The sequence below is a fragment of the Chamaea fasciata genome, unplaced genomic scaffold (assembly GCF_029207755.1).
Source record: "Chamaea fasciata isolate MVZ Bird 193981 ecotype frontalis unplaced genomic scaffold, bChaFas1.0.hap1 SCAF_7, whole genome shotgun sequence".
Taxonomy (NCBI): Eukaryota; Metazoa; Chordata; class Aves; order Passeriformes; family Sylviidae; genus Chamaea; species Chamaea fasciata.
This window is the reverse complement of record NW_027094092.1, coordinates 11858515-11884345: the sequence shown is the minus strand read 5'-3', so window position 1 is coordinate 11884345 and position 25831 is coordinate 11858515. Positions and strand designations below refer to the sequence as shown.

At 43.3% G+C, this 25831-nt stretch overlaps 1 protein-coding gene across 6 annotated transcripts in view; it reads right to left on the bottom strand.

Annotated features, from left to right (window-relative positions):
• The window catches only part of LMO1 (LIM domain only 1), a 60920-nt gene extending 43659 nt beyond the window's left edge, over positions 1-17261 (bottom strand). Inside the window, exons 1-2 of one of the 6 annotated variants that reach the window (XM_066187569.1) lie at positions 10835-11126; positions 10499-10600 (exon numbers count right to left, since the gene is read on the bottom strand). In XM_066187569.1, coding sequence (XP_066043666.1) covers positions 10499-10523 — 25 coding nt within the window. In that variant the 5' untranslated portion in view covers positions 10524-10600; positions 10835-11126. Of the gene's footprint in view, positions 1-9703; positions 9754-10498; positions 10601-10751; positions 10772-10834; positions 11127-15783; positions 15889-17190 lie in introns of those variants that run through there. The other 5 variants (XM_066187570.1, XM_066187571.1, XM_066187575.1 and 2 more) reach the window with 5 other exon arrangements.
• Between the last annotated feature and the right edge of the window lie 8570 nt (positions 17262-25831).

The following is a 25831-nucleotide window of genomic DNA, read 5'->3' as shown; positions in this document are numbered from 1 at the left end:
CTAGCCCCACCCAAAAGCTCCTCCTGATCTCTTCAGAATTTAATTGGCATTCTTTTTAGCACACACACAAGGCAGATTAAAGAAAAACCCAAATAGTGTGCAGGGTGGAAGCACCATTACACGGTATTAAAATGTCAGAGGTTTGAGCTCTGTGTTGGTTTAGTCATGAGTTACCAACAACCACTGATGGCAGACATAAAGCTTCCCTTGAATTATTAAGCATAAAACAGCAGACTGTAATATTTTGCTAAACCAAAGTACAGACACAGACAAAGATGTCATTTCAATATTTGAAACCAGCAAGTTTAATTTAAAATAAGAGCAAACCAATAAGCTCAGAAAATAGCAATGTGTGAGAGGAAAATTACACTGCTAGAGAAAAAAGTGGAAGGACTTAAGAAATTTATAAAAGTAATCTCCAAGTGGAAATTAGAAATCAACCCCTAGAAACAGAATAACACAAAAGAAATATTACTGTCCACTTTCTAAATCAATATAACACTGCTACACGACAGAATTACCATGGTAACTCAAGTAAAAAGAATAAAGCAATTCTTATTATTTCAAAATAAAATCACAGCCTGAAGCCCAGCTTTTATTACAACTGCTGATAGATCGCTGGCTTGTATTTATCTGAAATATTGCTTTTCAATCAGCTATTTTATGAATGTACAAATTTCACTGAGCAGCCCACTTAGACCAAATGCTCAAAACCTGCCCCCCAAAAAACTAGTCAAGGAATCGATTATATATATATGCATACCTTTTTTTTTTTTTTTTTTTTTTTTTTTTAAGGGAGCATTACTCTATATACATGTATTCTTTTTCCACTCTTTCCAAGTTAAAGAGAGATAAGGAAATGAGCCAGAGTAAGTTAAAACCTTGTTTAGTCTGACCTCTTTAAATTCCAACTTAGACTCGCTGGAAAAACAACAACAACAAAAAAAAGCACCAGAACAACAGTAATAAGAAAGAACAAAGAGGAATAACAGCATACCCTAAATACTGCAGCCCTGCACAAGGACGGGGAATGCGCGTACATCAGGGGGTGTGCACAAACACACACATGAGAGGAGGCACATCTGCTCCCTCCTGATCAAAGGCAAAGAGAAAACACTGTCTAAATACAAAGTTGCTCAAGGACGTTTTGACTTGCCCTGCTGGGTACCTCAGACTTTTCAAACATTGTTTGTACAGCTTGGAAAGTGCATCAAGCTCAGGATACTCGTCTGCGTTTTTCAAGCGCGCTGAAGGCACAGCTCAGCCGAGTTCCCCCACGCCCCCACTGCTGGTGCCACCTTTTAAACACATTAGTGCAAGGGGAAACCCAGCAGGTCACCTTCTGCTCTCCTCCCCCAGACGTTCAAAAGAGCATCGATCGGCACCTGAAAGCGACAGTCGGACTTAAAAATAACAGGCTCCTCCTCTGGCCCCGGCCGCAGCAAACAGCCCGGACCGGCCCCGGACTCAGGGATGGGGCAGAGCTCCGGGGCAAACACACGGACAACCAACACAGCCGCTGGCTGACAAGTTAAGGAACCCTCCACCAAGAAGAAAAGGTCGCTGAGGAAATGCCTGTAGACTTGTCAGGATGTTTTACAGCACAGCCTTACCCTGTTTTTTCTGTCGCCCCCATGAACTGGAAGAGGGGGATGAGACCGACACAGTCACGGCAGGAGCAGGTGGGGAACGTGATCAATGCTCATAATTATGGCAAGAAGAGAGGCTAGCAAAGGCTTTTCTTTAACAATTTGCAATTTCTTGGACCGGACCTCAGGGATAAAAAAAAACAACCCAAAATTAAAATTGCCAATTGAGAGGGGGTCAATTAAACCGCCCCCAAAACAGTTAAAGAGAGCAATTGCTTCAACAGCACTCTGTCCTTCCCAGGAGATCCAGAAGTTATTTCTCCCTTCTTCTGCAGAGGTCTGACCTCCTAACCCAGCATGGGACAGCAGGCAAGGTGGGACCCGGCGCAGCAGGGAGAAAGAAGAGAGGAACCAACCAGGGACAGCTAAAACACAAAAGTTCACCCATGCCACATGCAGGCCAGGCACATCCCCCAGGTATCCAGGCCTGAGTTCCCAGGGATGATCACTTGGGATGCACAAATTCCTCAGTACTGGCAAAATGCTTTGAGGATTAAAAGCCGTAGTGATATGCCAAGTATCATAGCTGGAAGTAAAGACAAATGCTGCAACAAGAGCAATAAGCCACCTGCCAGCTGTCTTTTATATTAAAATATTTCAGTGTTCTTCGAGATGCTTAATTTCCCATCTCGCTCCAAGTCCAGAGGAACTTTGTTGCTAGCTTTGCCGTGCAGCAGTGACACTGCTCATTATTTTTAAAACAGATTTAGAACCTGTGATCACACAGTTCAATCTAAAAGTATGCACTGTTTTTAGTATACTGTTGTCCTTTGCCGTCTACTGCAAATGGGTTTAAAAGCAGTGGTGGAAACAATGTGTGCTTAATCTGCATGTGGACTGCAGAAAGGTTGCACACTCAAATATCCTGTTTTATGTGGTATCTGGTTATATTTTAAAACACTTTTCAGAGACTTGAAGCCAGCTGAGGTCACAAACAATCTCATACAGATTAGAAAAGGGAAAGGAGCTGGGGGGAGCAATGGGGAGCCCTCTCTGGCACGCTGAAATAGGACGCTCTAAATATCACTTAGTATTTCTTTAAAGGGAAAAACCGGGTGAAATAGTAAGCTTCAGAGAAACAATAAATGCAGAGGTGGTTAAAGAGTTTTTATTCAAATAAAGTCTCGCCCCTGGAGATGGAAGCAGAGTCTTGAAATACAGAGACAGGATTTTTGCATGTGCTAAAAGCATCAGCGTGACACTTTTTGGAAAAAAAAAAAAAGGTGGGGGGAGAAATACCTTCGTTGTTATACATGACAAAATAGCAACTAAATGTTTGCTTTGATCCCAGCGCGTAAAGGGTGAAGCTTTTAGGCAAGGAGCGGCAGGTGATCTCAGCTCTTCTGCAAGTCCTAATGCTCCTAAAAGCCACTCTTCCAGTTTCTGTAATTGGGCATCAGTAGTTAATGTAGTATTGACTGCATTACATGCTCCTGTGCATCCTCTCACTAATGCCAATTGCATCACCTTGTACATTTACCATATTGCTTAGCCAATAGCTGTTAAAAGCAATCCAAATCATGAATCATATAGGAAACTTTTAGCAAGACACGACATCCAAAGGAGACAATTTACAGTTGAGTTAATCTGGGTACATTAGTGAGACATGGATTCAGGAAGACAGACCAATTTATGTTACTTTGGTTTTACCCTTTATTGCTTTGTATAGGCAAATGAATGGAAGGGCATGGAGTAAAAACAGATATAAAGGAGTCCTTTTCAAAACAGATCTCCATTCTATGCAGACAGGTCAAAGGGTTTGAGACTGATGCTTATTTAGGCTTTCATAACCGTAACAGGGTACTTACAGAAATCATTTTCCACAAATGAGTATAAGGATAAATATATAATGGATCCTGAATAATGTTCAGTACCCACTCTCACTGCAAGTACATTAACACAGAAACCTGGCTGCTCAACATTATGTAAGGCATGGCCTGTCCAGGAGTCACCTGCCACCAGGAATGCCAGGAAGAGGCTTCACACAAGGTTCCAGGCAGGTCTGCTCATGAGCTCAAGGCAGCAGCTGTTCTGGAAACAACACCAAGGCTCACCAGCTCAAGCCAGTCCTCTTCCCAAACAACTCTACCAGATCACTTGTGAACACATAGTAAGTCTAATCTTCTCCTCCCTATCTGCCTTGAAGAGATTGCATCTTTTTGAAATGCATACCCATTTCTCTGGAACAGAAGGAAAGCATAAAGACATATTGCTTAACCCACTTCAGCTGCAAGGTAGAACCAACCAGGAAAGAAATTAGGAGCAAGTTCCCTCTGAAAAAGTACGTTTTACGGAACAATTTCACACTGGATGCTTGACCAAAAGATGCATAGCAAATCGACATAGCCCCTTTCTGCTGCTCTGATCGAGCTCAGTAGCAGCAGTAAAATAGAGATGGAAAAAAAAATAAAAGGACAGCTAGGAAGTATGCTGTTGCCTCAGCTTTTTTGGGCAGTGAGTAATTTGCAGTATTTGTGGAGGGGGAAAAAAAGTGGTAAAGGAAATCTAAGGGAAATAATGGCTCATCAGCCAAAAACTTTACAAAAGAAAAACTGAACTGCATCCTTAAATATTGGATTCCAAAATACTGGAAACTCTGGTGCTCTAAGCCTAGTTTAAAAAAAGATCATGATTCCCCTTTGAAAAGCTTCCAGAAGTCCCTTCGAAAGAGTTGCACATGCAGGGAAAATGCCAAAACAAAACATTTTCACTAGCTGATCAATTTAAACAGCTGTGGTAAAGCTGCAGCCACTGGCACCATCATTAACAATTTAAAGCATGGCTGCTTTTGTCTTCCTTCCCAGTTACATTCTCATTATGCCTTTTTATTTATTAGAAACACAGTCCTCCGGAATACATTTCTGTATCTCAGATCCATAATAAACCAAGTAGGAACATCCCTGGCTTCTACTCAAATGGATGTTGGCGAGAGGGTTAATTGTTTAATTCTGGTCCAAGTTCTCTGCAGTTCAGTCATGAATATGCAACCATCATCCACTTTTTCTTTAAGAGAAACTAGAACTGTTGATATCAATAGCTTAAAAAGAAGACGAATAGTACTTTCACTGCCCAAATCACCCTCTTTCATTGTTTGGTTAGCACGCAAGGAACTCTTTACATTGGTGTAAAGAATTCAAAAGTGTTCAATGAAACTTAAAAACTCCCTAAATTTGGACAAGAGCATCCATTATCTGCTTCGATATGGAACATAAGTAGAAAGTGGTTTGCAAGAACACTCACTGGAGAGTTGAGCATGTTTGCATGGATAGCACCCCACATCATGCTTGGAAACTTGGGCTTGGGAGTCATCCCACTGGAGGACAGAGAAAACACACTCACAGAGAGCTAAAAAAACCAGTAGCTGTGGTGAATTCTTCTCAGATAGGTTTAATTATGTTAATCTAATAGTGGACAACTTTCATTTTAAAACGCCCTTCCCTCCACCCCCAAGTCTTCAGTGAATAGGAGCTACATTCACAGAATAAATCATTCCCTGGCAACAGTTACGCACATTATTGAAGTTGGGGGCAGTGATTTCTATACGGTTTAAAACAATGCCTATGTATTCTAAATGATGACAATTCTGTCCAATTTTTAAAAGATATAGACCCATTAGAGTTTTATAGTTCAGCATTTAGCAGCATCTGCAGTGCCTTCTTTATTCTTATACTGCAACACTTAATGCTTGATACCATTATTCTGATTTTGAATTGATTTCAAGTAAAATACCTTATTTGCCATAAACTTTCATATTCTTTACCTAAGTAGGACTCCTCGCAGATGCAATCAGTCACAATGCTAAAAGAACAGTTTGCCTTTAGCAGAAATGTAATAGTTCATGCTAATGACAGCGAAGCAAAACTGAGCAGCAAGCACATTTCCAAAGAGAAGAAAACCATCTCTAAACACAACGCCTGAAAACCCTAAGAAAGCCTCCAAATGAAATCAATTAATCCTCCAACCATGATAAATTTCTTAACCATTTAAGAAACGTATTTCAGACTCTGCTGTGACCCTTTATCACCAGACCTAATGGATTACTTTATTAATAATGCACTGCTCTTAAAAGGAATTTTTCTGCAGATTCTACCATAAGAGAGCATTTTTTGGAATGACTATGACAAACAGGCTGACATGTTCATGTCATATTTATTAAAGATAATAAAATTTAACACTAACTCCAAAGAAGACGAATTATGTTCTGCTGCCAGGGTATCAAGTATACTTTCTACTGCATTAAACCAAAATTAGAGCAAACAGATTTCCAAGAACAAGCTACTTCCTTTGCCCTGTTACCCAAGCTGAAAAATGTCCTTACACTGTTTCAACGCTTGTTATGTCAACCAGGCAATTATCACGTGTCAACAGCATCTGGGGATGAAGTAGGATGACATCCTACCCGGAGCCTTCAGCTATCTAGTCTGAACAAACACTAGGAATTATTTGATTGCCTGCCATACCCCTATACAAAGCAGTTTGCTCCTCTTAGGCCTGCCACCTCCTTTCACTCCTTCCCATAGGATGAGATTTTTTTAAATGGATATCTAGGTTATCAGTGCTCCAACTACAGCAGCCTCCATTTCTTGGATAGGTTTAGGCAATTACCTTACTACCCCATGGTTCTGCTACGCTTCCATATTTGCCATTTCAGGGAATCTCCAGAAAGAACTACCTCCAACTCCACACTTGGTCAGCTTTGGTCCTTTACGGCCAAACCGAGTCTCATGTTCTGCTGCCAAATGTGCTCCAATTTTATTAGAATTATTATTTATTATTTTATTTAGAATAATTCTTTGACAACTTTTTATTTTCTCTTCATGAATCATATTAATCCATTGCTGTACTTCTGAGTCAAAAAAGGGCACTGTGTCATGAACTAAAGCCAGACCAAACCTCCAAAATCACACCAAAACCATTTGTGAACATCAAGCCCTCAAAAAAACACCAGGTAACTCAGTCAAATGGGCAAAAATAAGGTCTTTGGTGACCTTTTATCAGTCATTTTTTGAATAAAGAGATGTCTGGGAAGGTGTGTACGGATTCTTCATACATGGTAATCTAGACACCAGTGGACAACGGAGAAGGTCCGAAGTAGAGTGGCCCAAGAGATAAAAAGGAGAAAGAAAGAGAGCTTCAAGAACATTAGACAACAGAAAAGTTAAATTCCATGTCATGTGAGGAAAAGCCAGCGTACCCTCTCCCTTTCTCTCTCTGCATGACTCCTCAATAGGTACACCTAAGAAAGGTATGCCCAAAGGGAAATGAAAGATACCAGCAGCACGCAGAACAGCTCTTCTTCATACGTGGCACAATTTGTACCTGCTGTATTTTAGTGCGGATAAAGATTTTTATACGCAGAACAGGACTGCTTGGACCTGTGTTGCTGGAGAGAGAGAGAGAGAGAGAGAGAGAGAGAGAGAGAGAGAACCTATCCATCCATAGGATTCACCTACCTATTGGTACCTCCATATGGCAGCTGGCATGCTCCCTTGTGAAGCCAGCCCACAGCTCCGCTGTCCTGGCCAGGGTGCTGTGGCACAATTCTTGTCACTGACATTATACAATCCATTTCTCTGCTTTTCTAATTCCAAATGCTGCATTTTTTTACCTTCTGTGAGGGGCAAGATGGGCTTTCACACAACAGGGAACCCAACTGCTGCACTAATCCAGTTTCAAATTACCTAATATTCACTGTCCTAAATACTGCCCATCAACCTAAGACCCATTCTCCAACCCCAGTGCACACAACCACCGAGTATCCATATTTTTCTTTTAATTTTTAAAAAAACTATATATAAAAACTTCCTATGTAAAACCAAGGTACATGTTTAATGGAGTCCTCTGATATGCTATTTACTCAGCCCACTCCTGTGATCTGTTTAATCAGAGTTCTGCTCAAAAACACAAAGGACCCATGATTTGGGGTGCTCCTGTCTATGCAAACATTGGGATGAACACACAGCTGATCAGTGTTTTTACAAGTGCACGCACTACACAATTTGGTTGAAGGATGCCATGTCTGGTTAACACCGCACAAGTTAGCTGAAAAGGAAACTTTCACCCCCCACACACATAACAAAGAGCCGTGATTTCTATTAGTGCATTTCATACCATACATGCTGATTACCAGGCTGTGCTTCATTGTTAGCAGAGATTACAGCTGGGATAAGCTGCAGCTTTTTCCTAATTGCTATTATGATGACTGAATTTTTGTTTTGTGTCAAGCATTATTCACACATTATACTCCAAAATTTGATCCCTCTATGATGCATTATTGATTCCATGCAGGCAATCATACTGCCGCCAATGTGAAGAATTAATTTGGGCTATTCTACTTGATTTGCATTGCTCCATCATAGCAGAACATAGTTCTGTAGGGAGGCACAAATTGAAAAGGGAGATTTAACAAAATACAGAAAATGCTGCTGTCCTTTAAAAGAGATGAATCCTAAGGAGGGGAAAAAAAAAAACCCAACAAAAAAACCCCAAACCCAGCACAACACGTGTGGTCCAGAAAGAAATAAGGTCAGTCAGCCAAATTCATCTTAGTCAGAGGAAGGTTACAAGAGTAGCCTTATGCCTCTAATAAAGTAAACTAGCTTGCTTCAACTTATATTGCCAAAGAAAACAACTGAACACCTCTGAGAGTGACACTGCTTCAGAGCCTTTGAAACCCTGTTAGCTTCATTTGTTTTCCCAGCATAAGCAATACTCAAGCACTTAGTGTGTCTTTTATCCACAGGCCAGCCAACTGCAAAGCTGATCTAGAAGATGTGTAACAGATGCTTCACATCTACTCTTTTTTTTTTTTAAAGTACTACTGTGTTAACAAAGGAACTTATGAGATCTTAACAGAAATAAAGCCCGTGATTTATTTTTATTCCCCCCACAAATAATATTATTTCACAGTTTTGGGATGCCAACTTAATTAGCGTGGAATAAATTCAGAAGGGCGTGACACCTTATACAGGGACTTTGATCTCACATTGGTCAACTCTTAGTCCAAATCTGATTGAATCTGCATACTAGGGGGATCACTGATAATGATACATTTCTGCTTGGTCTCGTATTTTAAAGGTGTCAAGTCTTTGTGAAAAGTCCACATTTTTTCATTGTCCCAAATGCTTCATGAAACAAAACCTCACATGCCATCCCAGAAACTAGATTAAAATTCTACATGCGTGAACATGCCAGCGTGAGAATTTTAGAAATCAAACTTATAGCGAGATAAGACCTCAAAATGCTACAACTAAAATACTCCCTTTTTTGGGAAGCAAGGAAAGGAGAGAGGGAAGAGAAACTTCAGTAGAAGACTTCTGGTCTTTCAACAGTCAAGCCTTCCTAATTATTTTCCAGTGCAGTACTAATTCAGTTGCAAAATACTAGAAGACAGATATGGGTTGTGGAATAAAAATCATATAATTTCAACTTAAGAGCAGCTTTCAGTACTAGTCACAAAACATGGTTAGCATGATCCCGACACAGGAAAGTAAGTGACTTTAAATTACAAGTTATTTTTCTCATAAATATTTTAAAAAGCAATACATTTATTCAAGTAAAATCAATGCCACTGCCAAAATGCCCAACTTCCAATTTCCCCAAGCTCTTTTGCTCCCTGTGAAAGGCTGTTTCCTATCTACAGTCCTACAAATATTCAGTAATTTCTCTAACTTTTGAATGGCAACAGCCTATGACTTTTTTTTTTTACACTTAGAGAGATTTCTGAAATAAATTTTAAAATATCAGAGAAATCTATTCCACGGCCCACTTAATCCATTTATACAGGTGGAGTGAAATAAAGAGATAATAGGTAGAAATGACTGTTAGAAGTTAAGATTTTCCATTTTCCACGCACAAAGTGCCACCAAGGCGGAGGTCCTTGGCAAGAGGCAACTCCATGGATGGAAGTCCATGTGGATGGCTACAGAAGCCCTCTGCTCTGCCTCAGTTTTAATCCTTACTTTCAGGCTATGAGGGAAGACCTAAACCACAAAGCAGCCTTAGTGAAAAACAAAACAAAAAAACCCTCATTAAAAAGTTGTGATTGGACTTACCACCTTTGTCCCAAAAACAACTGATGATTGAGCAGTCAAGTTTGCACACCCTGGCAGGCAACGTGCAAAAGATAGCATCAGGTCATTCAGGCTACTAACACTGTCTGATATTCCTCACATCAATTTGTTCCCCTTAAGCATCCTTGATAAGGACTAGTCAGCTTTAAAAAATAAGCACATGTGAAGTCCTAAAATCAGTGAAGCCCTCCTTCAGCTTCATTCATGAAACTACATCCCAAATGAACCTCCACTTCTGCTATTAAAAGAAGGGAGTAAATTCTTAGAATAAGCCAACGTTGGGTTTTTTTTGCCACAGAGGCTTACTAGCTTATTGTCATTATGTTTATAGCTATGAAGAAAAGCTGCGAGAAATAGATATTAAAGGCGCACATTAAAGAGACCTAAATGGCATGCAAATGAAAGGGAAAGAAAAATCCCAAAATTAGATTTACAATAAAAGCTGTGAAAGCAAACAGGCTAAAATGGATATATTAGAGTAACTTGCAGAAAGAAAAATCTACATATTTATTTTTAAAAAAATCAAGCTGTTTCTGCTACGTCCTTCAGCAAACACAGCCTGGAGTAAACCTTTCTTGGCTGTCCGATCATGTCAGAGACGAGGTAAAAATAATAAAGAGCAAGCATGCTTTTACCTACACAAGAGAAAAACAGCAGAAGCTCAGAGCAGAGCGCTCTGAAATGCGCAGCGCACATCTGTTTCAAAACTATTTATTTCTACATTAGCAGCACACAGAAGACACCGAGCACAGGCTTACACAATCTCAGCCCACCTACCGTCCTCCTTGTCCAGCACCATCATCTCCGCAATCAAGAAAAGTCCGGGCACAGATGCTTCTTCCGCAGCAGCCTCCGCTCAGGGGAGAGGAAAGCAAGTCTCTGGGAACACAAATGAGCTACGGTACAGCTGATCGTCCTTTAGCAGCAAGTGAGCTCTAATTACCCAGTTGTCCAGCTTTTAACCTAGATTGCACTCAGTTAGAATTACACTCAGAAATAAAGCACTTTGCAGATACAAAAGCAGTCTCACCTACTTTTGTGCCTCAGAATTGCAAGGAACTAAAACTGCAATTTAGAAAGAAGGGGGATCAGAGCTGTTTCTTTGGTTCTCACCTTCTAAATGGCTCAATTCACACAGTATAATCTATTTTAATGTAATTGCCTTTGATAGCTCATAACCCCAGCTCTTGCAACTACACAGCTTTCAGCCTTATAAAGTGTTTTCCCTTCGGATTAAAGCCGAACCTAAATCCGAAATTACATTTAGAGCGGGTAGACTACCTAAACCCGACTAGTGCTGCCTCTGCCTCTCAATTGGTGCGCCTTGCACACTTGCGATGAATAAATGCACGCGTTTCCCAGGGCCCCCTCTCGCGCTCCTGCCGGGATTTCCCGGCGGAGCGGCTTCCCGGCTCAGCAGCACCACCTGCAGCCCGCCCGGCCCCCGCCCAGGTGCCGCCGGCCGCGGGGCCACCTGCGCCGCCGCCTCTTTGTCCTCCCTCCGCGGGGCCGGGGCGCGGGGATGCTCCAGCCCCGCTCCCTGCCAGCCGGGATTGTGTCTGGCGCCACGCAGCAGCTCGGGCAGGTCACAGGCTCACAACTCTCCGCAGCTGATGCCGGCTGCGTCACACCAGCCCCGCTGCTCCCAGCCCACGTTTCACACATCTCTGGTGACCTAAAACTTGATCCTAATTTTCTGCACAAACATTTTGGGTTTGTTTTCATATGTCGGTGTTAGTTTCAAGGTGTACTCCGGAGAACGCAGCTCCATTTTCGCTATTTCGATATTAAAATGAATTTACCTAATCAGATGCCATACAAACCCTTAACAGGTTTGCTCCACTTGTCAGAAATGCCATCAATGCTCAAATATAAAGTGACAAGTTGGGGGCCCACGTCTTTTATCCTTCATCCTTCAACTCTCGCTCCTTTTTCAGACAAGTCATCTGTTGTCTCCAATGGCTCCCACAAGGATTGCGGGATCAGACACTTCGCTACCAAGATCAACTGCACCTTTTCACTCATCTCTGTCTTTTAATCTGAGAAAACATTTCATTTCTGCTTTAATGATACTTCTTCCTCCCCTCTACAACTGATACAATGGTACTCTAAAGAGCATGATAGCGGGCTCAAGTTATATATCCTTAATACCGATTTTTAATTAGATTCCTTATCCCCAGCTGAAGTGGCTTTTCCTTCCCCCTTCATTCACAATACTTAATCCTAACAGTCCTTGAGAATATTTGATGTTAAATGTATCGTTTTACATTGAACTGTTTTCATCTAGTGCTTCCAACAATTCCTGTTTCCTAGTGATACTAGTTTGCAAGTGTTGAATATGTATTTTAGCGTATGAGTGCAACCACCATAAATAATCACTTTCTTTTAGGAAGTGTCACAAGCTAAAAAGGAGGAGGACTTTATCCCAAAGATTAAAGTCTAATAGTTAAAAGCATCCACGCAAAAACTAACAAAACCACAGCCTTTTCTGGATTTGAGACACTTCAACACTTTCAATATACTATTGGTCTCCATCAGAAAATGGTGAACTCCAAAAATGTTCCATCTTTCTGTCTGTTCCAAATGTTCCATCTTTCAACCCTGCCACCTTCAAAAAGGACAGACTTACCCCAAAATATTTGGTACATTTCAACTTCCACCATTTGGTAACTACAAGAAAGGCAAGGTTTTGCTTAAAATGAAGTTTGCTATTGTCTGTCACAGCTGACTTCTGCAGTAGACAAACTAGCAGACATAATGCACCCATGAAAAAATATGCAGTACTGGATCAATGTACGTTTTATTCCTTTACCGCTCCATCATGTCATAGAGGCTGGATTACTCCCAGTGCAAACAGATTTTTTTAAACTCTTTATCTGCTTACTCATTTCACACACCAACAATTTAAGAAAAAAAAAAAGTTTTCTAACCCTCAACACATTTGTACAGCAATTTAAGTCAACTACAATTAACACAATCTGTTGGAATTAATCACGCTACCTGATGTCAGTTTACTTTTTTAAGCAGAAATCTGGTCTTTGCGATCAAAACATTTATGTATTTGAAAAATATCTCAACTCTCATTATCTCGAAATTTATAAATGCGCTGCACGGTGCGTAGGTTGGCTTGCCCACAGCAAATTCTGCAGTGATTTACATAGTGGAACTGACTAAAATGTGAGCCTTGAAGTTTGTCCCTCTCAACCTTTCTCTCCCCCACCCCTCTCATCCCTCTTCTCTCAGTTCGTAGCATTTGTTCGGGGAAGATACCTGCCAAAGTTCCACTGTGAACCAGTATTTTCTAATATCAAGTCATGTTGCATCAGTCAAGTTATATTATGTCACTTCAAACACACAAAACGCTGTTACCTCCCTGACATAACTTGACGTGATGCCACAACACATCAAGTCAGAAACATTATTATTGTTGTTATTTTTTCAGTCTGCCCCTTCATCCTCAATGATATCTGTTAAGACCCGCAGAAAAGAATTATTGAGTCTCTGCTACTTCTTGCACCACAGAGCATGCTTGCCAAGGAAGCTTTTTGCTCACAGACCCGGAGTGGAAACACAAATCCGCAGTTATTGCACCGCTGGGGCAATCCTGGTGTCTCACTCAGGCTGGAACACAGCCCTAAGGCCTCGAGCTGAGTGGGCAGCTGCCTCCGAGGCCAATGGCCATGGCCCAGCTTCCCAAGTAGCCTTCAGGGATGCAGAAGGAAGGGGCACATATCTACAAGGCAGCAAGTGTCCTCCTTGCGATGCGCCAGGACTCCTGGGAGGGGTACTCCTGAAATCCTGCCTTCTCTCTGCAGCAATAACTATGAATACCCCCACCACTGCCAGAGACCTCAAAATAAGAAAACCCCTCAAAGAAAAACTCTACATGGCAAAGCCTCTTAAATCGAGGGGAGAATTGGAGAGTAGCCACAACGCTGGGATTTTTAGACGGTAAAAATCAGACCGGCTTCTGGGAAAAAAAAAAAATAAAAGGAAAAAAAAAAAGGGCCATTTATGGGAGTAAAACAGACCCATTTTTATTAACAAGCTCATTCAAGCTTGATTTCAAAAGGAATTGGTTTAGTTAGCAAAAGCTTCCATTTCAGTCCATTTGTAACCTACGCAGGTCCAGCATCCCCTTTTAACATTCACAGATGAGCGGGCAAGTGGAGCCCATTTGAATGAGGCAGAAAGAAACTTACAAAGGTAAAATGACCTCTTCATAAGAAGAGTTTCTTCTCTGAGTGTCACCTCCTGTCCCCCATTTCTCCAGTGCACCTTTAAAAGTGACCATAATTTCTCCTCGAGCATAACCACTCTGTCAACAGCACGGGAGATTCCTAGGCATTACCGCACCTTGTTGCGCTGATCTTCACATCTCTCTCATCAGCGGTTTGTTTCCTACTTTACTCCTTTTCTAAGTGCACCCCGCACTAATTTCCTCTTTAGCTCTCCCATCCACCACCATTATTCCCTTTTATACACAGCCGCTCGTGAAATCTCCTGGAAGGAAGCTGTTGAGAACTGTCTGGATAATCAACGGTTCTAGTTTCATTTCCTTACAGCACCGTCAGGCCGGCCCCGAGCTCCTCGTGTTTAATGAGTACGTCTGAGACACTTGAAAGAGCCCAAACACCCCTATTAGAAAACCCTCCTCAGATCTCAGTCTCTCCTCGCAGCTCACCTGTGCCTCTCACCCCTGCAAAGCAGGCAGCATCCTGCTGGCAGCCTGTCAATCACACGGAAACAGACACGGGTTGGCAGGCACCCCCTGACTGAGAGTCACCGGGATGAAGACATCACCCGGTTATTATTATTAAGGTGTATTAATAGACATGTTAAGAGCCCTTCCTCCCTTTTCCTCCAGCAGCTGAGCAAAAATTCAGGGGACCCTTGCAACGCAAGTTACCCCTGAAAGTGAGGTCAGACGGAAACATAAACCTTGTTCCACACACCAGTAAGAAATTACCTGTGTTTAATTCCTCGGTCATTACTTAACCTTTTTACCTAAGTGCACAGGGGACGAGGGATGAGAAAAGTCTTTCTACTGTTATCTCTCACTGACCACTTAGATAAGTTCATTCCCTCTTCTCCAACACACGCGCTTTCTCCTGGATCACTACAGACCCCATTAATAACACCACATCAGTTTGCTTCAGAGGGCTTCAAGAAACTGGAGGGGGAAAAAAATAGATGCTGGGAGAGGGATTCTCCGAGGGCCCAGAGGCATGTGACGAGCGTGCAGCGAGCTCCCTCCCCACGCACCTCTGTGGGGCAGGGAGCATTTAACCTTGTGGCTGTCAGCGCTTCGGCCCCCTCCCACACGGCCGCTCGCACAAGCCAGCCCGGGATTGCTCTTCGTGCCCCGTCCCACTCGGCGGTGTCGCGGCGGGCAGACTCTCCCCGTGCTGAGGCAGAAACTCCAGACCAAAAGAAAAAGGGAAGGGGAAGAAAAAGAGGTAGAGGGGAGGGGAAAAAAAAAAAAAAAAAGAATACAGCGAAGGAGAGCATCTCCCACTTGTGTCTTGAGCCTGGCATCCACTTTGCCGAGTTGAAGCCACCGCCAGGGACACAGGGACGTTCTGTGGCCATTGACACAGCAGGCAGGGCCGCCCTGCCCGCAGTGGGAGCGCGGGGCGGCGTTCGGGCATCCGCGGCCTCGGGAGCCGGCGGAGCTGGCCCGGCGGGGACCCGCGCTGAGGCCACCGGCGCTGATGGCGGCCCGGTGCCCGGGCTGCGGTGTCAGACCCTCCCCGGCCGGCCGCGGCACGCAGCGGGGCCACGGCCAGCCGCCGCCGTGTCCCGGGGACACCCGCGCCGCCCCGCCCGGCCCGGCCACCGCGGAGAGCGATCCGGGTGCGGCGGGGCCGCCGTCCCGGCCGTCCCCGGCCCCCTTTGTGAGCGGAGCGGTGCGGGACAGGCCGGGCAGCAGCGCCGTGCCGCGGCGCGGGGCAAGCTCCCCCGACCCCGCCGCCTCCCTCCGTCCGTCCATCCGTGCCTCCCCGCCCGCCGCCGGGGCGCCCGGGCGGGAGCGGCGGGCCCCGCTCCCCGATCCCACCTACCGTCCTCCTTGTCCAGCACCATTGTCCCGGGCGCCGAGGGCGGCCGCCGCCGCCGCCGCTCCGGCTCCTTGGGGCGCTCCCCCTCCAGCCGCCGCTCTGGGCTCCGGGGCGGGCGAGGCGCCGGGCCGGGCACCGGGGCGCTGCCGAGGCGGGGGCAGCGGCGCGGCCGCCCCGGCGCTGCCCCGGGACGCGAGTTTGGAGCGGGGCTGCGGCGGGCTTACGGCTGCGCTGGGCGCCGGAGAGCTGGAGCCGGGCTCCTGCACCAGCCGCCTCGCCCCCGGCCCCGCCGCTGCAGCTCGAGTGCCAGTTTAGGGATCAAAGAAGAAGGGAAGGGAGGGGGGAGAGCGGAGAAAGGTGAGGGAGGACCAATATCGGGGGCTGCTCCCCCTGCTCCGTCCTTGCCCAACCTGCGCTGTAAAAAATTGTCTTAATGTAATCGCGTGTGATCGCTCACAACCTCTCTCCCCTTTGCTGTTGCTACTGCAAGAGCTTTCCAGGCTTCTAAAGTGCTTTTCTCTTGATTTCACTCTAAATCTAAAATTATATTCAAAGGAAGGGGGGGTGGGAGGGAGGAAAGATGTGAACCTATCACTGAAAGCAAAAGCACTTGCCGCCTGCCTCGCTCGCTCGCTCTCTCTCTCAATTTATGTGCTTTGCACTCTCTCCTGCTGCTGAATAAATGCACACATTTCCCAGGGACCCTCAGATTCCCCTGTTAATTAAATCAATTCATTATGCTCAGATCTGATTAGCAGCCCCTTCCCCCCCTCTTTGAATCAATTATTCAATACACAAACATAATTGCCTGTGCCAGAGGTGTCTAAGTATTAGCTTATTTAACTCCAAGGACACTAATTACCCCTAGGGCAAGGGAACTTTTCTCATTAATTCTGACAAAACACAAAAGCACAGTTAAAGTGTGTGTGTATATACGTGTGTGAGAGAGAAGGTGGGGGAGCGCATAGCCGAGGAAGGGAGGCATTACTCTAACACACGTGCTACTGTATAAATAGGCTCAATTTTTCTTTCCACCTTCGCGTTAGATTTCCCCCCACATCTTGCCTTTGCTAAACTTGCCCCGTCTGCCTCTCTGTTTTTAATGTAAGGAACAGATTGGCATTGCGATGATGTCAGTTCTAGAGGGAAAGTGCTCTCATCCAAAACCAAAAAGAAAAAAAGTATATGGGACTGACAGGGAGCAAAGCAGAATTTGAAAATAGTTTACTAAAGTGGAAAACTCTGTGGCAGACAATCTTTTGTACTTAAAAAACTCGTGAAAGGCGTAGCCCTCTGAAGCAGCAGGTAAGATGATACATAATCTAGTATGTACTGGGAACAGTTCTGAATTGTTTACCATTTGAATTAATGTCAGTGCCCACTATTAATGTACTTGCTTCCTACGCTTACCATAATGGGCTTGATTTCCATTAGCTGAAGCTGGAATGCTAAAAAGAGCCCGGGCAAGACTGATGCAAACCGAGATCGACCATCATTGTGGTGTCTGAGACGCATGACTTCTGGCTGGCGTGTTACCCAAGTTTTACCTCTCTGTGAACTTCCTTTAAATAAAAAAAAGAAGGGTAAGAAAAAAAGAAGTAGTAATTGATTCCCCCAAATTAGGTTTTTACTTTCTAAAGACCTGCTGTATTGTTCATGTCCTCAATGTGCACAGAAGTATTGAAGATTTTCTTTTTGTTTCCTTAGGCAATGCATGAGCTGATCCATTAATCCATTTGGCTTTATATATCAGGAAACTAATATTAGCTCAGCTCATCTATCAGCTTTTATTTAGGTCCCACCATGTTGCCTTTTTTTTGACTTTTCTTCAGGCTGGTTCCCCTTGAGGAGAGACAGACAATTTTTGATAGATTTTAGGGGGGATAATGCTGCACATTATCTTATGGGAACTGTCACGTTCTCAGTTCCACATTTTCACATTCAACCCTGTCAAGATACCCATTATTAAACTTGCCTATTTGGGAACTCTACCCACTGTCTTTAAGGCTTATCTTGTACACATCACCTATAGCCAAGGGGGTCAAAAACCGCACAAGCACCTCCTCTTCACCCCTACAAAAAACCAAACAAGCCCATAACTAAGACCGCTTGGCAACAAACAATAAATATGACTGGGAACATAAAGTTGTGTTTCATTAGTGCAGTATGTTTTTCTGTGAGTACACACATATAAGGATAAAAATGCTTTCAGCTTTGTAACACAACAAACCCTGTTAATTCTGTTTTTTAATTTCCACTCTGTGGCACATACTGCACCCACAGGAACTTGGTCCTTCTAACTCCATGAATCTTTTTTTTTCTTTTTTTTTTTTTTTTTTTTCCCTCCTTTGAAAAAACACAGCAGCACTTGAAAAATACTGACCCTGGAGAACATTGTGCATCAGCTCATTTCTGAGCGTGCTTTTGGTCCTTGAGCCCATTCCGTGTCTCGGTGTGGCCAAGGAGACTTTTGGGTGCAAAGCCAGAATTTCAAGATATTGGTATGCAACTCTTGAGCCTTAATTCTGAGCTTGCCACAGGGATGGTGTGGTTTATCTAAGCACAGACTTTCTGAGTGGCAGAAGTTTGTCTGCATGCACTGGAGCTCAAGGTCACGGTTGGGATGCCAAGGGTAGAACAGGAAGAAACTGAGGAAACAGAGGCTGGCTTTTGGTATCGTTCTTTAGAAAAGATGTTCGCATTTGAGCCAACAAAGGTGGGGTCATTGGGCATGAAAAAGACCTGGAAGGAAAAAGCAAGAGAGAATTTTGCACTTCTGTAGGCTCATGGGAGAGTGTCACACGAGGGGAGAAAAATAATGCCAGAACCACCAAAACATTTCATTCCCAAACACACATCCTGCTGCAATCCTGAAGTTACAGTCATGGGGATTTTTAGGTTTACAACTTTAATAAGGTGAAGAGACAAACCCCAGCGTCAAGGTCCCCACTCTACGTAAATTACTTTTTCTAGTGTGGTGAAGCATTGTCCTGTGTTTTTTTCCATTATATCTGCTCAGTGAGAAATTTCAGAGGAGTGAGAAAGTTTCAGTAATTTTTGAGCCTCCTTCACCCAGTAGATTAAAAGTCTCATACAAAGAATTTTGCCACACTTATTTTTTTTAGTACCTTGACACTAGAGAGGAGCAGCTAGATTACTCCTTTAAAAAGTGCCTGTGTAGGCAACCGGCCCCATAACGAGTTACTGGGAAAACTTGACATGGATCAGTGTCTGGGAATAAGCCTCAGCTCCCCAATCCTCCGTTCTCTGGAACAAAGCACTAAAACATCTGGCTGCTGGAGGAGGACCAGACAACACCATTGCTGAGGTGCCAGTTCATCACTGATGTGCACTGGCTTTCACTCAATTGTGGTGCCTCACGTGCTCCCTGGCTAGGCAGTTCTGAGAAGCCATCATGCTCAGTACTGCAGAAACTACAGAAAAAAGGGGAACAGCTGTGCTCTGCCTAGGAAAGTTTCTGGTCTAACACAAATTCCTGCTATTCCTAGTGCGTGAGGGAAGAGGCACGCAGGAATAAACACACCTTTGTGCAGCCAGGGCTTGGGCTCAGACCTCTGGGTCTAACTTGAGGCGCTTGCTCACTAGCTGCTCGTACTTTTTCCCATTTTGCTTGAGCACAAGCAAGAGAAAATGAAGCTTCTTAAGAACAACGCCCCATTCTTATTAAATTGCAAAGTCCGCAATATACTTAAGTCAAGCCTTTAGCAGACCCGTGAGGTTTCATATTATCCTATGCTTGAATGAGGCAGATGACTGGAGCAAAAACCAGCTAATGACATAAAAGCATTCTTCTACTTTCAGTCTCTCTTAATTAAGGACTTGGTTAATGTTTCAGTGTTGGGAATTATAAAGCTTCATCAGGGAGGTTAATATGTTTCTTATTTTATCTTTCAGCTGACAGGATTAAAAAAAAAATTCAAAATAAAAGTGAAGGTGATTAAGTCACGTGTGCCAGTCAGAATCCCACAGTGAAGCAGCACCAGGCCATACCAAAGAATACCCTGCACATGGTAAATTTAGCAGTTGTTTTCAAAGTCGGATTTCTCAGCACATGAGACTTTTATCTGCCAGTTTGACACATGGGTTTTATTTTTGAATTCATACAAATAACTGAGACAATTTGCACAGGTCTGTACTAAATTAGCTACAAAACATCTCTGTATTTTTACCCATTTCAGAATCACTTGCACCTACCTTGCTGGTGTCAGAAGAGAGTGACCACGGGCCTGACCTCATACCACAATTCAGCGGCCCTGTAAAGGAGGAAAATCACAAGTGCTCTGAAAAGTTATGTTCACACAGAACACGGGTGGCAGTTCAAAAGACCACTTAAATACATACCTGAGATCTACAGACCTCAATTATTTCTAAACTCTGGCTTGCTCTACTTCTCTGCCTATGCATTGTGAAAATAAATCACTCAATCTGTTGCTATGTTATACGTGAAATGAATGTTAAATATTTTCATAAATATAGGCTATCCCATAATAAAGAAAATTGTGTATTAAAAATACAGCATTTCCTTTGATAGAAGAAAATGTCAAAGCTTCAAAAATAAAACCTCTAGAGAATGAGTTCTTTGCCACTGTGATATAAGGCTGGAACTTTAAACCATTAGGCTTTACAATCTGTAATGACCTTTTAGAGAAATTTACAGTGGATAAATTAGTTTGGCTGCTGCTCTCCTTAGCAAAAAGTTAAAAAGAATTTTTTTCTTTTTTTTTTTTTTTTCAAAAATAAAAGTAGCAAGACCTAAATTTTTAGACTATTTCTTGTTTCATAAGAAGTTTAATGGGCAGATTCTGCACCTTTCATGTCCAGAACAGCTCAGCTGCAAAGAAATCTATGAAGTTTCTTTCGACATGAGAAACTGGTGTCAGGAAGGTTTTGTGAATGGGTGCAGACTGCTGGGGGGTGAGGCTGGGTGTGACATGCTGCAAATCTGCCAGTGTCTCCCCAGCACCAATACAGGCAGGGAGAGGTCTAAGGACCCAAGGGAACAGCTTTAGAGGAGGCCCAGACAAGGAGCTGGGACAGGCTGGATTTCCTTAGGAAAAACACAAACAGAGGAGATGCTTTCCCACTAGAAGCCTCCTTTCTCCTTCTACCTCTCAAAACCCTCCCAGGCTCAAGTGAGATGTGTTCTTCCATTTGTATGGTCCATCAGGTCTCAACAGTGATGTAAGATTTCAATCCATATCAAACTGAAGTTCAGCAGAAGTTCAGGAATGTACCTTTAGCCCAATCTTTCTGAGCAAACCAACACGTGGATTCTAACTCTGCCATCTCTTCACACAGCAGTGCCTGAGCAGAGTTTCTTTAAAGTAAGTGGAAATGAATCCCTAGCACGCATACCCCAACAAAAAGACACCTCCAAACTTATGAATAAACTCTAGTGACAGTGTTTTCATAATGTCCCTTGCTTTCATTTGGATCAGTAACTGACTTTTCTGTATATTCTTCTCTACTTCAAAAGTTCATTGCTACTGCAGTGTTCTCCTGCAGGTAGTCCTGCCTTTTATTCCTCACCTTGGTGGGTGCAGCAGATAGACCTGAAAGGCAAATGTGGCATCCATACGTCTGCCTCAGTTGTTCCATGGAGGAATCCAGTGAGGCAGTGCCTGGTTCTAGAGTGACACATGGAGCTCTCGGGCTTGTTGCCACATACTCTGTTATGATCAGAGCTTATTGCTCCCAGCCTGATGTCAAGCAGAGGCTAATCAAATGTGAGATGGGTGAACAGAGACAGAGCCATGGAGCTGCCTTTTCACAATCCCTTACTATCAGCTCTTCTTTAAACTGCAGCAGCACACAGGGGTCCCAGTCATGGAGCTAGACCACAACATATTGTCCAAAAATCCCAGTGCCCTTCTTCAATAAGACAGCTTCTTTCTTCACTTGCACTGAAGAGACCAGATAAAATTGACACAGAATAGCTGGAGATGGAAACACGTTAATTGAGAAGATAAAATGCAATATCAGGCTCATGTTGCTTTGTAATAACAATACCCTAAGACACTGCCAGTGCCCCTATGTTTTGTGGCTCCCTCTGCCTCTACTTGGCGTGGATGGCATTTGCCAGGTCTTCATAACATCATTCTAACAACATACCATCTAAAAATGTTGACCTCATAGGAAAATGGCTGCTGGCACAGGAGCTGTAGGTGCACACAAAGGATATGGTGTGGCAGCTGAACACACAACGGAGGAATCCCAGCTATTCCCATGTCAGGGAGGGTCTGCTGCACCGGGCTGTGTTTTGCACTTGAATTCATCAGCATCCAGTTCCATCTGAATCTAATGGTGATAATCTTCTTGATTCATTAACATGTGAGATGAGAAAACACATACACAAACCAAAGAGATGAATATTTTGGTGTCTGTTTGTTTGCTTTCAAATAAATCCATCCTGTGAAATTACAAGATTTCTCTCTGAATCCAAAGACAGAAACAAGTTCAATGAAGATGAAAGTTAGGGAAGATGTTCTGATAAAAGCAGGCAGGTGGAGGCTCTAATGAAGGCACACACTATAGTGCACATCTTGCCAATATTTCTTAATGAATAATATGTGCACTCAGATGAGAATAGTATTGATTGAGGTCTGCAGGGAAAGTTCTCTAGGAAAAATTTTTATTCTAGGAGCAGAGTCCTTTTTGGAAGATTTTGATCTTTTCCTGCTGCAACCTTTCTCCTCCCCTCTCTTTGTGCTACCCAAAGCAACTGACAGCCAAAAAATGAAAAGCCTCCCCTGCATCTAATGTATCTATCACATCCAAAAAGAAATTTATACACCATTACTAAGAATGGCTGCACCATTCTCCTTAGCTGGTAGAGGACACAGCAGTGTATAATTAGGACTGGATTACTTCACTCAGAACTGGAACAGTGAGCAGATGTCTTGCATTAATATTGGCATTTGATTTCACACACTTTCTTTGCCATGTTTGCAAAACCAATTTGCCTTCCTATCTTGGATCTTGCCTTTTGTTTACTCTCAGGCTGCTGTAATGCAAACAAAAAGCCACCACTGGCAGTATGAAAGTCGATGCAGAAGTTCAGGCCCTTACAAAGTGGGTAGAGCTTAGGATTTAATTACTAGCATAAAACATCAACTTATTTTCTGATTATGTTGATGAGATTGGTATGGTTGGTATGTTTCACTGATGCCAACTCAGACAAAAGAGGTCATGACATTATAATGCATTTGTGAACATAAGTCAACAGGAAAGAAAGATATACCTCTTCCAAATTAATGTCATCAGGCTCTATCTGTAATACATATGAGAGATGCATCCCTCTCCTCAAACCTTTTTTTCACCTGTTTTTCCACACAGGGGACTTCAGTCTGGATTTTGCTCCAGTTTCATGTACAGAATTCTTCCAGAGGGCCTACAACAAAATTTCATGCTGTTAAAAATATTGGCCCCAATTCTGAACTGCAGCCAGCTTGCATTTGAGAGCAGCTTTATGGCTGCAGCTGGGTTCTGGAGGCTTCTTAGGAGGCAAAGATGATCTGCCTTAATTTCAGAGCATCCAGAGGCTGTTCACAATGTTCCACACTACAGCAGCACAGAGTAACTGTAATGTGGGCAGCATGCAAGCAGCAGGGTGATGCTGACAAACTCTAGAGTCAATACAGGGATGCAACCCAAATTGCCTCACCACTGAAACTCTTCTGCAGTGGTAGCTTTGGCTTCCAGACACACTGTTTGCTGCACTAGGTGATGGAGAGTGCCCTTCAGAGCCTGGCCTGTAGCACCAGGAACACACCTGAACCACCTGTTTGCAGGTGGCAGCACCTGTTTGTATCATGCAGAGCTTTTCCTACAGAGGTGCGTTGGGAAGACAACTCAAATCTACCCAGACCTATATCCAAATCCACAGTTACTGCCTTTGCTCCCTTGTGATGCCAGACACTTAGAGAAGGGGGTGATTTCTGTGACAGGGTCTAAAAGACTGGGAGATTTTGTGCTTGTAGACCACCAAGTCTATTCCCCCCATGGAAAACTATCCCTTTTCTGTCTACTCTCTGTACACAATGGCAGCACCTCCCCTAGTCTTAAAGAAAGTGTTGGCTATCTGAACAAAATGACAAATTAGGAAAAGAAAACTGAAATGTTGTATGGGTAATTTCACATTATTCTGGCCCATCAGCAAACAGAAGTGCAAGAAAAACAAGCAAATAACTGGAAGGAAAACAAGCAAATAACCAGAAGAAATGACAGTGGTTGCCACAGCTCTCTTTAAGCAGGTGAGAAACTCAGTCTGAAAGCTGTAAAGATAACTACAGAAATGATATCATTCTCTCAGTGAGAGCTAGAAAAGCTTCTGTGCTCACAGGGAGGTCAAGAAGTGAGAGCCCAGTGGATCATTTTGTTGCGTTTTTAATGCTTCATGGCACAGGGTCAGTCAGAAATGCCTATCCTGGGGTCATGGTTGGGGCAGTCTGGAAAGCAATCTTTTCTGTTGCTGGCAAGGCCCTGCTCAGGCTCTGCTCTTTCTCTCTCTCTCTCTCTCTCTCTCGCAGAAGATTATTGCAGCCCACTCCTCCTGCTCATCACCTCGTGGTTAAATTCACCCTGGGCACTGGCATTCAGTTTCTCTGGGATCACAGAGGCCCCAAGGACTGTCCCTGTGGCATTCTGACCCGACTGTTGCAATCTGGTGCAACAAGTAGCCATCCAAAGCTAACCCCGGGCAGCATTCGGGGCAGTAAAATTCCCTACCGTGCCTACTGACAAGCAAGGACTAATACTTAATTTTAGCCCCACATTTAAATAGCACGAGTGAGACAGAATGAGGAGCATGAATGGCAACAAATTTGTCTGATAACTAAGGAATGAGCCCTATTTTTATGGCACTAGCCCCTTGTCAATGCAGCAGTGTGGTTACACTGGACGTGGGGAAACGGGGATAATCAACCATCTCTGTACCTGACTAGGAGATGGTTTGACCTAGAAGAAGTTTGACTTAGGAGAAGCTGAGAAGCACAGTTTGGAGGGCCTCCTAATGACTACATCTGTTTTAAATAGACATATTTTGACTATAGCTTCCATACCAAACAGTCACTGGAGTCAAGTGATCACTTAAAGAGGCTGAGATACAACTCTGCAGTATTTTACAGTGGATTTAATAGCTAAGCCTTCCAGGAAAAAATACCACCCTGCAAGCACACAGCTGAAGCACGGACATTTAATGAATGCTGCTCACTGCCTAAATGTGAATTCACACTACAACACTTTTGCAAATGATCTATAATGCCTTGCATTGCTAGTATATCAAATCTGCATAAATATACCTCAAATATTTATAAATCAATGGATACAAGCACGTGTTTAAAAGTGACTATCAAAAGTGCATACACACGGAGTTCTTACATGCTCTAATTAATCCAAATAATCACATTTTGCCTTATTAAATTAAACATTATATGGATAAAACTTAGCTTGCCATCTAAGCACTAAAATACTGTTAGAAAGAAACACTACTGCCAAAAAAGGAACAAGAAAGAGAACGTGCCCATGGAAGAACACTTTACTGAAATGCAGCTGCAGGATCTAATGCCATGGAATGACTAACAATAATGTATATATTACTTTTAAACAAGTGAGCAGTTTTGGATAACTTTCTGCTTCTCTGTCTGGTAGTCTAGTTTCAGCCTAGTGAGCTATACCTGGTCAGGATAAGCAGAAAGCAGTAAAAAAACCTGCTAACCCTCTTGCCCATTTAAAAAGGTCTCCTCAGAAGCAATGAGAATTTCTTATTTCCTCCAGCTGCCTATTAACTGGTGCTTCCCTGCCTTCATTTAATTAGAGCTAAAAAAACAACAGCAACAACCCTCCCTGATAGTTTTAAAACTCTTTCCAACTAAGAAACCCTTTACTTATCAAGAGGTACAAAGAAGCATTAAGGACAGCTGTGGAGTTTGGAGCAAATTTCTTGGTGGGTCCCACTTTAAAGCTTTTATACACCTAAGAAATCTAGCCCTGACTGAAAGGAAGTGATTAAAGTTTTTAAAGAGAGTTTTAC